At 47.1% G+C, this 15,186-nt stretch overlaps 1 protein-coding gene across 1 annotated transcript; it reads right to left on the bottom strand.

Moving 5' to 3' along the window:
• Nucleotides 1-2,396: 2,396 nt before the first annotated feature.
• On the bottom strand, nt 2,397-10,325 carry Hint1 (histidine triad nucleotide binding protein 1). Its single transcript, XM_069993695.1, has 3 exons — nt 10,133-10,325; nt 7,673-7,777; nt 2,397-2,712 (listed from the first exon to the last, which is right to left on the bottom strand). Exons 1-3 carry the CDS (start codon nt 10,241-10,243, stop codon nt 2,548-2,550), a joined length of 381 nt encoding a protein of 126 aa, XP_069849796.1. The 5' UTR covers nt 10,244-10,325; the 3' UTR covers nt 2,397-2,547.
• Nucleotides 10,326-15,186: the final 4,861 nt, after the last annotated feature.

Genomic DNA, 15,186 nt, shown 5'->3' with positions numbered 1-15,186 from the left:
AGCCCGGGCAGAAAAGTCTGTGAGACATTGTGAGACTCTTATCTCCAATTACCCACTAGAATAACAGAAGTGGCACTGTGGCTGAAAGTGGTAGAGCACTAGTCTTGAGCAAAAATTGCTCAGGGAGGGCTGGGAAGGTGGCTCAGTGGTAGAGCGCTTGCCTTGCATGCCTGAGGCCCTGGGTTTGATTCCTCAGCACCACATATGCAAAAAGAAAAAAGCTGGAAGAGGGCACTGTGGCTCAAGTGGTAGAGCGCTAGCCTTGAGCTGAAGAGCTGAGGGACAGCGCCCAGGCCCAGAGTTCAGGCCCTACAACCGGACCCCCCCCAAAAAAAAATTTGCTCAGGGACAGCACCCAGGCCCTGAGTTCAAGCCCCATGACCAATAATAATGATGATGATGTAAATCACTAGGTGCCAGTGACTCACACCTGTAATCCTAGCTACTTAGGCTGAGAATCCCAGTTCCAAGCCAGCTCAGGCAGGTAAAGCCATGATACTCTTATCTCCAATTAACCTGCAAAGGGGTGGAACAAGAGCTGTGGTTCAAAGTGGTAGAGTGCTAACCTTGAGCAAAAAAGCTCCAGACCAAGTTCAAGCCCCAAGACCAACAAAAACAAGAATTATCGTACATTTTATTTGCAGAGCACTCAGTTTAACCTAATGTAATGGACAGTCTTTTATCCAAGAACCAATAAGTTAGATAACCTTGGGACATTGTATTAAAGTGTCTTCTGAATGATCGCAATCATTAAAAGATCATCTCCCTCCCCTGCCTATTTATTTCCACTGTAGAACCATAGCCCACCTTCTTGAAAATTCTTAATTTGTCACGATAATTTCTGGCTATCAAGGGTCCTGTATTCAGTCAGCCTAAACCCGACTGACTGATATTTAAAAATATAGCTCCTGCCGGGCGCCGGTGGCTCACGCCTGTAATCCTAGCTACTCAGGAGGCTGAGATCTGAGGATCATGGTTCAAAGCCAGCCCGGGCAGGAAAGACCGTGAGACTCCTATCTCCAATAAACCACCAGAAAACCGGAAGTGGCGCTGTAGCTTAAGTGGTAGAGTGCTAGCCTTGAGCTGAAGAGCTGAGGAACAGCGCCCAGGCCCAGAGTTTAAGCCCCACGACCGACAAAAAAAAAAATAAAAAATAAAAATATAGCTCCTAAAGCATCAAAATCACTAGTTTCTCTGTCCCTTCAACTTCCTACATAAAACGTAGCTCTTTACTATTCTACTTACTCTGGGAACACATACTGGCTCATCAGCATCTCTAAATATAGGCTTAAGGGAGGTGTGGCTCAAGTGTTGAAATGCTTACCTAGCAAATGCTTAAAACCCTCAGTTTAATCCACCATTCTGAAGAGAAAAAAAAAAAAAATCAAGATTATTCAAAGGCTAGGTGCCAGCGGCTCATGCCTGTAATCCTAGTTTCTCAGGAGGCTGATGTGAGGATCATGTTTTCAAGTCACCCGGGGCAGACAACTCTGAGAGACTGTTATTCCAATTAACTAGCAAAAAGCTGGAAATGGGAGGTATAGTTCAAGTGGTAGAGTGCCAGCTGGTAATCACAATTCTTCTGCCTCTAGCTCCCTAGTGCTGGGATTATATACATGTACTACAACACCCAGCCAGATCAAATTCAAATGGCAGGGTATCAATCATTTGATTTCACTCAGTCATGAGATTCTGTGACAAACCTTTTTTTTCCTTTTTGTTGGTTCTGGGCTTGAACTCTGGGCCTGGGCGCTGTCCCTCAGCTCTTTAGTGTAAGGCAAGTGCTCTACCACTTGAGGCACAGTGCCACTTCTGGTTTTCTGGTGGTTAATTGGAGATGAGTCTCACAGACTTTCCTGTCTGGGCTGGCTCTGAACCACAGTCCTCAGATCTCAGCCTCCTGAGTAGCTAGGATTATAGGTGTGAGCCATCCGTGCCCAGTAAATCCTTTATCTCTCCGTAACTCTCCTAAGAATTTAGATATAACATGTTGTCTGGACATTATCTTTAGCGCCACAATTTCTACATTCTGGACCAAACATTTCAATACTTCTATCTCAGGTCAGTCACTCTATTCTAACAATTCAATGTTCAAATATTGGGCACATTGGGAGAAAATGTGAGAAGCTTCTCATTCCAACAAAAAAATTTTTTTTTTTTTGCCAATCCTGGGACTTGAACTGAGCTTGGGCACTGTCCCTGAACTTCTTTTGTTCAAGGCTAGCAGTCTACACTTGAGCCACAGCGCCACTTCTGTTTTTTTCTGTGTATGTGGTACTGAGGAATTGAACCCAGGGCTTCATGCATGCTAGGTGAGCATTCTACCACTAAACTACATTCCCAGCTCTCCAACAAATATATTTCTTAAAATAAAAAATCAATTCCCAGACTCTTAACACCATGCAATGAAGTCTTTTATTAGGCATAGGTTTTTAAATGTCTTTAGTAGTTCCATACATAGGAAAAAAAAATACCTGCCATTTAAAACATATTAGAACTTGCAAGACTCATCTCTGCCTAGAGAAGGAAAGTTACCCCAGAGCATGCTTAACCAGGAGGCCAGTGCATCTGACGACCCCCAAGAACATGGAGATGAACATGGTAGACAGACTGGCCGCCATCTACACCTTCGTTCACCACCATGCGATAGCCCTTCTTTAGGCCCAGATCAGCAGCACATTTCTTGCCAACAATCATCAAATGTCCAAGAAGCTGGAAAAGAAAAAAACACGTGACTTAAGCACAAGAAATTAAAAAAAATATTCCAGTTAAGAGTATGAAATTAAGGCAAGCCTAATGGTAATCCCAATATCTAAGAGGCTAAGACAGCAGGATCACAAGATCCAGGCTAGCTTCACTGTCAAAAAAAAATATATATATAAAGATGAGGGGCCGGGGAGGTGGCTCAGTGGTAGAGTGCTTGCCTTGCATGCATGAGGCCCTGGGTTCGATTCCTCAGCACCACATAAGCAAAAAGAAAAAAGCCAGAAGTGGCGCTGTGGCTCAAGTGGTAGAGTGCTACCCTTGAGCTGAAGAGCTGAGGGACAGCGCCCAGGCCCAGAGTTCAGGCCCCACGACCGGATCCAAACAAACAAACAAACAAAAAACAAAAAGATGAAAAGCCATGCACCTGTGGCTCATGGCTGCAATTCTGGCTACTCAGAAGGCTAAGATCTGAGTGAGGATCACTGTTCGAAGCCAACCTAGGTAGGAAAGTCCATGAAACTCTGTTCTCCAACTAACTAGCAAAAGTATGCTCTACTGGTAGAGCATTAGCCTTGAACACAGCGGCTAAGGAACCATGCCTAGGCCCTGAGTTCAAGTCCCAAGACTGGCCCCCCCCCCCCAAATCAAATCAAATTATGGCTTTGATCAAATGTATATCAAGATCCTGATGTTTACTACAGCAATAGAAATGGTCTCTCCCCTTCCTTTTCTTTTCTTGAAAGCTTGTTAAAATGCTGGGCAAAGTGACACTGTGGCTCAAGTGCTACAGTGCTAGCTTTGAGCTGAAGAGCTGAGGAATAGCGCCTAGGTCCAGAGTTCAAGCCCCACAAATGACCAAAAAAAAAAAAAAGAAATTAAGAAAAAGAAAAAAGAAAATGCTTGTGTTTGTCGGGTGCCAGTGGCTCATGCCTGTAATCCTAGCTACTCAGGAAGCTGATCTGAGGATCTTGGTTTAAAGCCAGCCTGGACAGGAAAGTCTGTGAGACTCTTATCTCCAATTAACCCCCCCAAAATCAGAAGTGGTGCTGTGGCTCAAGTGGTAGAGCACTAGCCTTAAGCTGAAGAGCTCAGGGAAGCACTCAGGCTCAAAGTTCAAACCCCATGACTGACAAAAAAAATAAAAATTTAAAAAATGCTGGTGAAAGAGGATACGAACACCATCTTTGTTCTCCGTCCATGGGAAACATAAGCAATGAAGTGGAAGTGTAGCCAGCTCTTCTCATGTTAACTTTTTTTGTTTGTTTTTGGTATTGGTCCAGGGGCTTGAACTCAGGACCTAAGTGTTGTCCCTGAGATCTTTAGCTTAAACTAGTACTCTACCACTTGAGCCACAGCTCTACTTCCAGCTTTTTGGTAGTTAACTGGAGATAAGAGTCTCAAGCACTATCCTGCCTGGACTGACTTCCAACCTTGATCCTCAGATCTCAGCCTTCTGAGTTACCTAGAATTATAGGCGTGAACCATGGGCACCTGGCTTTTAAATTTTTTAATCAAGGAAGAAAGCTGGCAACAAATAAGTCATTTTCTTATGAAAACAGACAAACTGTCCATACACAGTACCAAAAGCCAGAAACAGGATGACCCACAGTGAGACCATGTGTTTGCCCCCAGGCAGGCACTACAAGTCCTGAGACAAACAGTTCCTCCCATGTCCACAGCAAAATCTACTAAGTCACACACAGGAAGTTATATGGGGAAAGAAAAATGTTTTGTCATCAAATATTTTGATGACTGAAGAAGTTCCCAGGCAGCCCCACAAAGGCATAATGACCAAATTTTATTTTCAAAAAGGGCTACCTGGGGCTGGGAAGGTGGCTTAGTGGTAGAGTGCTTGCCTAGCATGCATGAAGCCCTGAGTTCGATTCCTCAGTACCACATACACAGAAAAAAACAGAAGTGGTGCTGTGGCTCAAGTGGTAGAGTGCTAGCCTTGAGCACAGAGAAGTTCAAGGACAGTGCCCAGGCCCTAATTTCAAGCTCTAGGACCGGCAAAAAAAAAAAAAAAAAAAAAAAAAAAAATGGGGGGGGGGGGCCCTATATTTCCATGAGCCAACTTCAAACAAAAATTCCCATTTAAAAGTTAAATTATATCCACTGGGAACTAGAATTGATCACACATTTCATTATGAGTTAGCAGAGTTTGAACATTAACTCAGTAATTATTTTCTGGCAAAGAACCTTGTCTTTTCTTTAAAAGGAGCTGATTCTTAAAACCCTAATTTAGGAAATTAACTGAATAAAAATCAATATTCTATCATCCTTATAGACAAGAGCTGCCCTGGAATAAAGAGCTCCCACTTTGCCAAGTGCTGGTGGCTTACGCCTGTAATCCTAGCTACGCAGGAGGCTGAGATCTGAGGATCAGGGTTCAAAGCCAGCCCAGGCAGGAAAGCCTGAGAGATTTGGGCTTCAACTCAGAAAAGTCTCATGGACTTTTTTTTGTCTTCTCCAACACCCCCCCCCCCCCCCCCAGTCCTAGGGACTGAACTCAAGGCTTGGGCACTGTCCCTGAGCTTCTTTTGCTCAAGGCTAGCACTTTACCACTTGAGACACAGAGCCACTTCCAGCCTTTTCTGTGTATGTGGTACTGAGGAATCGAACCCAGGGCTTCATGAATGCTAGGCAAGCACTCTACCACTAAGCTACATTCCCAGCCAGCCCCTCATGGACTTTTTTGCCCGGTTTTCTGAGTGGTTTATTGGAGATAAGAGTCTCATGGGCCAGGCACTAGTGGTTCACGCCTGTAATCCTAGCTGCCCAGGAAGCTGAGATCTGAGAATTTCGGTTCAAAGCCAGTCATGGACTTGGGCTTTACCATTAGACACTCACGTTAGCCTTTGCTTTTTTTGGGGGGGATGCCTATCCTGGGACTTGTCCTGGGTCCTGTCCCCCAAACTTTTTAGCTCAAGGCTAGCACTCTACCCCTTGAGCCACATCGACACTTCCAGATTTTTTTTGGTGGTTAAATGGAGGTTAGTCTCACAGACTTTCCTGCTTAGGCTGCCTTTGAACTGTAATCCTCAGATTTAAGCCTCCTGAGGAGCTGATTCTAGGTGTGTGCCACTGGTGCCTGGCTGAACTCTCTGATTGGTACAAGTGTTTGAGTTAAAAATTAATATCTAGATGAGGCACCAATGGCTCACACCTGTAATCCTAGCAACTCAGGAGGCTGAGATCTGAAGATCTTGGTTCAAATCCAGCCTTGAACAGAAAAGTCCATGAATTTTTTTTTTTTTTGAGCCAGTCCTCAGGCTTGAACTCAGGGCCTGGGCACTGTCTTTGAGCTTCTTTTGCTCAAGGCTAGTGCTCTACTGCTTAAGAGGCACAGCGCTACTTCTGGCTTTTTCTGCGTATGTGGTACGGAGAAATTGAACCCAGGGCTTCCTGTATGCTAGGCAAGCACTCTACCACTAAGCCAAATTCTCAGCCTTTCCATGAGCCTCTTATCTCCAATTCAACAGCAAAAAGTCAAAGTGGAAGAATGGCTCAAGTGGTTCAAGTGGTAGATTACTAGCCTTAAGCACAAAAGGAACACAAGAGCAAAAGCTACACAAGAGCAAAAGTCCCTGAGTTCAAGTCCCAGTACCCACACAAGGCTACTCAATTCTGTAGTGTAAAAGCACCATGGACAGTAGAGTTCAACAAATTAGTGACTGTGTTCCATAAAACTTTATTTGTAGGGGCTGGGAAGGTGGCTCAGTGGTAGAGCGCTTGCCTTGTATGCATGAGGCCCTGGGTTCGATTCCTTAGCACCACATAGCAGAAAAAGCTGGAAGTGGCACTGTGGCTCAAGTGGTAGAACACTAGCCTTGAGCTGAATTGCTGAGGGACAGCGCCCAGGCCCAGAGTTCAGGCCCCACAACTGGCAAAAAACAAAACAAAAATGTATTTGTAAAAACAGGCAGCCAGCCAGATTTGGCCCACAGGCTAGACTGCTAGTTCCAGCTATAATTTCTGGAGCTAGAAACCAAACCTCAAACATACCAAGCATGTGTGTTCATACCTGGGAACTGGAGGGTTTACTGGCATCATGTATGGATATCATGATCTCTGATTTGGATAATGATTTGCTGACTATGAAGATCCATATTGGTGACTTTCTGTTGACTATGCCTCAGATGTTTTTGCAGAAATTATCCTTTACAAGGCTTTTCGTAGCTGAGCACTGGTGGTTCACACCTGTAACCCTAGCTACTTAGGAGGTTGAGACCTGAGAAAGGTTTGTAGCCGGCCCCCCAAGAATGTCTGTGAGACTCTTATTTCTAATATACTACTCAGAAAAAGTCAGAAGTAGCACCCTGATTCAAGTGGTAGAGTGCTAGTCTTGAGCAAAAGAAGCTCAGGGACAGTGTCCAGGCCCTGAGTTCAAGCCCCAGGACCAGCAAAAACAAATAAATAAGGTTTCTGTTGCTAAAATTTCAGGTATCATTTCAATATTCTCTACTTATACCTGTTTTTTTTTCCTCCAGTTCAATCATATATTACACTAAATTATCAGTCTTGTGGCATCTAATGCACTTTAGCTCTGAATACGTGTATTTTTTGTTGTTTGTTTTTTTGTCAGTCATGGGGCTTGGGCCTGAACACTGTCCCTCAGCTCTTCAACTCAAGGCTAGCACTCTACCACTTGAGCCACTGAGCCACTTCTGGTTTTCTGAGTGGTTTATTGGAGATAAGAGTCTCACAGGCTTTCCTGCCCCAGCTGGCTTTGAACTGTGATCCTCAGATCTCAGCTTCCTGAGTAGCTAGGATTACAGGCGTGAGCCACTGGCACCCGGCTACGTGTTTTATTAGAGTGAAACAATACTGTCAAGTAACCTAGTGGTTTTTTGGTTTTCCTTTGTAATGGCTTTAGGAAGTTAAGTGTGTTATCACCAAGAACAACACTAAAGCTTTTCAATTGAAAAAGCAGGAAAACAAAAATCAAGTGTAGACATATACTCACACTTTCATCATCATCTTCAGCTACAGAAATCTGGGATATGTGTTTCTTGGGGATCACCAGAAAATGGGTTGGTGCTTGAGGGGAAATGTCATGGAAAGCAAGACACTAGGAAAGAGAAAATGCAAATTTTAGTACTATATCATCCTCAATAAACAACCACGTGGGAGGCACTGATTCATATACAAGGTTCCACAGTCTCACGGCAAAACAACTTTAAAGATGTAGTTACTACTGGCTGTGCAAGGCCCAAAAGAAGGTGAGAAAAAAAAAAAGCCTGGCTTAGTTAGACTGAACATTCTTTTTTTTTTTTTGGTCAGTCGTGGGGCGTGAACTCTGGACCTGGGCACTGTCCCTCAGCTCTTCAGCTCAAGGCAAGCGCTCTACCACTTGAGCTACAGCGCCACTTCCGGTTTTCTGGTGGTTTATTGGAGATAGGAGTCTCGCCGTCTCTCCTGCCCGGGCTGGCTTTGAACCGCGATCCTCAGCTCTCAGCATCCTGAGTAGCTAGGATTACAGGTGCGAGCCACCAGCGCCCGGCTAGATTGAACATTCTTAGACAAGGATTCTGAGTCAGTGACATTTAAACTGTGATCCCAGAAGAGTAGAAAGTAGCATGTCTCCAACCCATTGAGGATCTCAAGCAAACAAGCAACTCAATCTTCTAGCACCTGTCACGAACCTTCCTAGCTCACTACCCTCATGGCTTTTCCAACTGCATTCCCGAGAGGCAACTGCCTCCAATTTAAAGTCTATCTTAAAATGCTTTTTTTGTGGCTCAACTTGAAATGCTAATTTTGTCAGTGATGGGGCTTGAACTCAGAGCCTGGACGCTTTCTCAGAGCTCTTCTGCTCAAGGCTCTACCACTTAGAGCCACAGTGCCACTCTCAGTTTTCTGATTGGTTCATTGGAAGTGAATCCTGTGGATTTTTGCTATCCTGGCTGGCTTGGATGGGGATCCTCACATCTCAGACGTCCAAGCACCTAGGATTACAGGCATGAGCAACCAGAGCCCAACCATATATACAATTTTTTTTTTCCAGTCATGGGGCTTGAACTCTGGGCCTGAAAGCTGTCCCTCAGCTCTTCAGCTCAAGGCTAGTGTTCTACCACTTGAGCCACTGCACCACTTCCTGTTTCCTGAGTGGTTTGTTGGAGACTTTTCTGCCTGGGCTGGCTTCCAACCATGATCCTGAGATCTCAGCCTCCTGAGTAGCTAGGATTACAGGCGTGAGTCATCAGTGCCCCTGGAGAGACTGGAGGTGTGGCTCATAACAGTCCTGGTTATGAAATTTGTTTTTCCACCAAAGATACTGATCGGTTTCAGCAGTAACATGTTTGATTCTTCCCACTTTATTCAACATATATATATATATTATATTACACACATATATATATTATATCCATTCCCTATTGTAAAACTGAACAGTATAAACAGTTAGCCAATTATTTACCACACCAGAAGCTATAAATAGACATACACAGAACATACTTATAAAAAAAATTTTAATTTAAATCTCTTGTTGTCTGTGGAAGGTGGAGATTGCCCAAGAGAACCTTTCGTGTTTGTCCAGAGTAATTTTACTGGCTACTCCCTCAAAAAATGCTGCATCACTGGAGTTCATAGGTCATGTCCACAACTACTTAGATATAAAAGGCAATCGCTTTTAAATTACGTTTTCAAAAATACACTTCTTTCCTAACCAGTGACACGTAAAGACACTGAAATCACATTCACCTCAAGGAACCGAACTGAACCTTAGATAATGCTCTCACTCCTAAGTACAGGCGACCGGTTTTTCTTCTCTTGCCTCCCCTCCCTTCCCCAAGGTAATTTCACAGACGGCTTGTGGAACTTCTCCCCAAGCCAGCCGACCCCTGGCCCAGCTTGGATCCGAGACCCGAACCCTTGCACACACCGTGCAGGAACTAGTTGACCCGGGTGGGTGACCCGCGCGGGGATCTCACTCAGAACTAGTGAGCTGGGTCGGCGGGTGTTCACAGATTTCCTGCCCCCCGCAGGAACCGTCCGCGGGTGCGGAGGTGAGGGCGGTCGGAGGAGATCGCGACGCAGGGCCGGGCCGGGGGGCTTCCCCCGGCGGCGCGGGGCGGGCGGTGCCGCGAGAGCCGCGCGCGGGAGATCGCGGAGGCCCGGGCCCACGTGGCGGCCGGGCGCGATCGGGTTTCCCCCGGGTCCGGCCGGGCAGAGCGCGGGCGAGATTGCCGCCACCTGCGAGGGCCGGGGCGGGCGGTCCCCCGGGGAAGCCGGCCCCGCGGCGTCCAGGCCCCGCCGGATCCCGCCCGCCGCACCCCGGGGCCGATAACGCGTAACCGGAGCGCCGGCACGCGCCGGGAGGCCGCCGCGGGGCGCCGGGCCAGGTCGGCCGGGCCCGCTGTGGCCGCTCTCCGCTTTCCCCCCACCCACTCGCGGCGGGGAGAGCCGGCGAGTCCCCACGCCGTACCCGGTCGTCCTCGAAAATGATTTTGGCGGGGATTTCCTTGCGGATGATCTTCCCGAAGATCGTGTCGCCACCAGGCCGGGCGACCTGAGCCTTGGCGATCTCATCGGCCATCTCGGCCTCCCTCCCGCACGGCGGCCAGGGGGAAGTCGAGAGCCGACAGGATCCCCGGGCGGTGGAGGCGGCGGCGGCGGCGGCGGCAGCGGCAGCGTCGAGAGCGCGCGCCCTGCGCCGAGCCCGCGCACGAACCGCTGCTCGCGCGCCCCCGCCGTCTGCGCGTGCGCACTGGCGTCCGCGCGGCCCGCGCGCGGGAAGCACCGCTCGCGGCTGGGGGGAGTCCCGCAAGGCGGGGGGAACCATCGGGGTCCCCTTCCTGTCTTGTCTTCCCCACTTCTCCCTCGGGATGCAATGACTGATTCTTGCCCTCATTTGCCTGTGGGTGCAATGCAGAAAACGGGATACTGTCATGGAAAAGGTTTAGTCATTCAAATGGTGCTTCCAGACCTTGCGAGAGCAATGAAATCTGTCGTGTGCTAGGATTGTCCCCTCAAAGCATGGTAAAGATTACCCGGGAGCTTTAAAAAAAAAAAAATCTCTGTGAACCTGGCGACACTCCAGAATCAATTAAATCTGAAGCCGTGGGGAGGAGAAGCAGGCCATCAGTGGTTTGTGAGCAACCTGAACTGTCTACTGTAATCATCAACACTCGGTGTTAAAGGAACAAAACCTTCCTTAATCTCAGGTCCCCACAACGTCTTGGCCCTTTTTTTTTTTTTTAATCAGTCATGGGGCTTGAACTCAGGGCCTGGGCACTGTCCCTGAGCTCTTTTTGCTCCAAGCTAGAGTTCTACCACTTTGAGCCATAGCACTCCTTCTGGTATTTTGAGTGGTTAATTGGAGATTATAGAGTCTTACTGGGACTTTTCTGCCTGAGCAGCCTGGCTTTAAACAGTGATCCTTAGATCTCAGCTATGCCAGGCTGTCTCCGCTCCTTTTAAAGTTTTGTTATTGTTGTTTCCTGGGAGGCTCTAACTGGAGCCACTCAGGAGGCTGAGATCTGAGGATTATGGTTTGAAGCCAGCACAGGCAGAAATGTGACTCTTCAGTGGTAGAATGCTAACTGACCTCTTCAGCCTTCTGAGTAGGTAGGATTACAGGTATTAGCCACCAGTGCTAGACTCAAAGCAGGATTTTTGTTCTTCTTTTTTTTTTTTTTGGTCAGTACTGGGGCCTGAACTCTGGGCCTGGGCACTGTCCCTCAGCTCTTCAGGCTAGGACTCTACCACTTTGAGCCATAGGGCCACTTGCGGCTTTTTCTGCTTATGTAGTGTTGAGGAATCGAACCCAGGGCCTCATGCATGCAAGGCAAGCACTCTACCAATGAGCTACCTTCCCAACACCTCAAAGCAGATTTCTTGATCCCAGGAGTTTGAGGCTAGATTGAGTCACAGAGTGAGATCCTGTCTCAAAAAAAAAAAAAAAAAAAAAAAAGCTATTTTGGATAATAAATAATATGTTCAACTTTCACTCTGTCCAAAGGTTATATTAAGCATAGAGTAATGATATATTTGTCTCCTATCTATACCCTTAATTCTAGTCTAGTCTAAGATATACATGACTGCCTACTCAACACCTCCACTTGGATGTCTACCGGACACCTGATATCTAATTCTACTTCCTGCACAACACACCAAAACCTTGGTGTCACGCCATACTACCTACCACTGCTGTCCACACAGCTGCTCAAGCCACAAGGTTAGAAATCATCTGTAATTCTCTATACTTTCCACAGAAACCATAATCCTGGGGCTGGGAAGGTGGCTCAGTGGTAGAGTGCTCGCCTTGCATGCATGAGGCCCTAGGTTTGATTCCTTAGCACCACATAAGCAGAAAAAGCCAGACATGTTGCTGTGGCTCAAGTGGCAGGGTGCTAGCCATGAGCTAAAGAGCTGAGGGACAATGCTCAGGCCCAGAGTTCAGGCCCCATGACAGACAGACAGACAGACAGAAACCATGATCCCATTTCTTACCTCCTCCACTCCTCCCCCACTATTCTTTCTTTCTTTCTTTCTTTCTTTTTTGGGGGGGCCTGGGCGCTGTCCCTCAGCTCTTCAGCTCAAGGCTAGCACTCTACCACTTGAGCCACAGCGCCACTTCCGGCTTTTTTCTTTTTGTTTATGTGGTGCTGAGGACTCGAACCCAGGGCCTCAGGCATGCAAGGCAAGCACTCTACCACTGAGCCACCTTCCCAGCCCCCCCCCCCCACTATTCTTTCTTTCTTGTCAATCATGGGGCTTGCATTCAGGCCTGGGGACTGTCCCTGAGTTTTTTCACTTTGAGCCACAGCTCCACTTCCAGTTTTCTGGTGGTTTATTGGAGATAAGAGTTTCACAGCCTTTCTTGCCTGGCTGGCTCTGAACCACGATCCTCAGATCTCAGCCTCTTGAGTAGCTAGGGTTATAGGCATGAGCCACCAAAGCCCAGCTCCTCCCCCAGTATTCTAATGCAAGGAGCATTTGGGGGACCCCCTAATTGAACAGCTTCTCTGCTCCCACTGTAGCCAATTTGCCACATGACACTGCCAATCATCTTTGTAAAAGATACATGCTGGTAATATACCAAAGAATCCATCCCCAGAATAAAATGCAAAATGCATACCTTGGTTTGTTTTTGGTGTGTGTGTGTGTGTGTGTGTGTGTGTTTTGCCAGTCCTGTGGCTTGAACTTAGGACCTGGGCACTCCCTGAGCTTCTTTTGCTCAAGGCTAGTGCTCTACCACTTGAGCCACAGCACTACTTCTGTCTTTTTCTGTTTATGTGGTACTGAGAAATCGAACCCAGGGCTTCATGCATGCTAGGCAAGCACTCTACCAGTTAGCCACATTCCCAGCCCTGTCCCTTGGTTTCTAGGCAAGCTAATTTATCACCTGAGATCAGACCCTGGCTGTACCTTCTACCTCATTTCATTTTAGCCTTCCAGGGCTGGGAAGGTGGCTCAGTGGTGAGTGCTTGCCTTGTATGCATGAGGCCCTGGGTTCGATTCCTCAGTACCATATAAGCAGAGAAAGCCAGAAGTGGTGCTGTGACTCAAGTGGTAGAGTGCCAGCCTTCATCTGAAAGCTGTGGGACTCCCAGGCCCAGAGTTCAGTCCCCACGACCAACCAAAAAAAAAAAAAAAGAGTACAATCAGCCTCTGATGCCTGAGCCCGAATCCCTGGAGCCTGTGAATGTGTTCCTTCATATGGCAAAGGGCATTTTACAGATGGGAGTCTCAGAGTCAAAACTGAATTTTAGTCAATGTAGAGTTATCCCCTTCTCTCTCAGAGGTGGTATCAGCAGGGGCTCTCAAATCCTCTTTGTGTTTTCTCTTATCTCCTGAGCCTTTTGAGGTCTCATTTAATCCCTATAGGTTGACACTGTAATAATGATGACTAAGATTAGAATGGGATTAAGATAGTAATTACGAGAGTGTTAAGACAGCGCTAATAGAAATCAGTAGTTATTTAGAACCTGCTGAGACACTGGCAGTGTGCTGTTTTACATGTGGTATTGCTAAAAAGCAAGTTTGTGTCTCTGTTACATCCTGTGGCATTTACGTACAACATCAAATATGTCATTTTTATTGGTTTATTGTGTTGCTCCTGGGATTCGAAGTCAGGGCTTGGGCGCTGTCCCTGAGCTTTTCTGCTCAAGGCTAGTGCTCTACCATATGAGCCATAGCTTCACTTCCAGCATTTTTTGATAGTCAATTAGAGGTAAGAGTTTCCATAGACTTTCCTGCCTGGGCTAGCTTTGAACCATGATCCTCAGATCTCAGCCTCCTGAGTAGCTAGGATGACAGGTGTGAGCCACCAGGTCATATGCGTAATAATAATGCCCAGTTTCTGAGTCCCGTTTGTATTCAAATAATTCCTTGCTTCCCAGAAGAGAAGCTGGACTGAAAAGATACCTAGTACTGGAGCTCCTTTGCCAGCGGAAGCCCTGGCCTCACAGTCTGCCAATCAGATGTGCTTATCTGGGATTCTCAACCTGAAACTAATGACACAAAGCCACACAGACAGTGGAGGCTTTTTTCTGGTGTCAGTGGCAGCAGCATCAGGTTGGCAAGACACAGTGAAGTCAGCGGTGCCAACTCTTAGATCCAGTGTTGAACACCAGGAGTGACACCTGTCCAAGCGGCAGTGTTTGTGTTCAGTGGCAGCAGAGGTAGTGCCCCAGCAGACTGGCTCTCTGCTTCCATTGTCCTTGTGGCATTGTCTGCAACACTGCTCTTCATTCCTGCCAATTCTCTAGTTAACCTGGAAGCCATCCGTGAAACACTGTTTGAGGAAAATTAACAGAAGGGGCAGCTAGGGGCTCACACCTGTAATCCCAGCTACTCAGGAGGCTGAGATCTGAGGATCACAGTTGGAAGCCCGCCCAGGCAGGAAAGTCCTTGAGACTCTTGCCTCCAAGGAACCAGCAAAAAGCTGGAAGGGGAGCTGTGGCTTCAGGTGGTGGGAGAGCGCTAGCCTTGAGCTAAAGAGGTCAAGGGCAGCGCCCAGGCCAAGTTCAAGCTCTAGGACTGGCACAAGAAAAAAAAAAAAAAGATAAAAATAAAAAAGAAATTAACGGGAAGAAAAAAGAAATTAATGGAACTTCTCAGTGGGAATTGTGGGGAATAAATCCTCATGGAAACATGTGGTAGGGAGCTGGGAATTGTTCACTAGGACCAGGAGAACCAGAGAACACTGAGGAAGTAGATTTTCCCAGCCATGTCTAACAGTAACAAAAGAGCTAATTCTATCAGGTGTGTGTGTGTGTGTGTGTGTGTGTGTGTGTGTGTGTGTGTGTGTGTGTGTGTGTGTGTGTGTGTGTGTGTGTGTGTGTGTGTGTGTGTGTGTGTGTGTGTGTGTGTGTGTGTGTGTGACCTGGGGTTTGAACTCAGGGCACTGTCCCTGAGCTTCTTTTGCTCAAGGCTAGCACTCTACCACTTGAGCCACAGCACTACTTCCAGCTTTTTCTGTTTATGTGATAGTAAGGAATTAAACTTGAACCCAGGACTTCATGCATGCTAGGC

The sequence above is a fragment of the Dipodomys merriami genome, unplaced genomic scaffold (assembly GCF_024711535.1).
Source record: "Dipodomys merriami isolate MVZ:Mamm:240054 unplaced genomic scaffold, mDipMer1.0.p SCAF_44, whole genome shotgun sequence".
In the NCBI taxonomy this organism is placed as follows: Eukaryota; Metazoa; Chordata; class Mammalia; order Rodentia; family Heteromyidae; genus Dipodomys; species Dipodomys merriami.
This window is presented reverse-complemented; position numbering and strand designations above follow the sequence as displayed.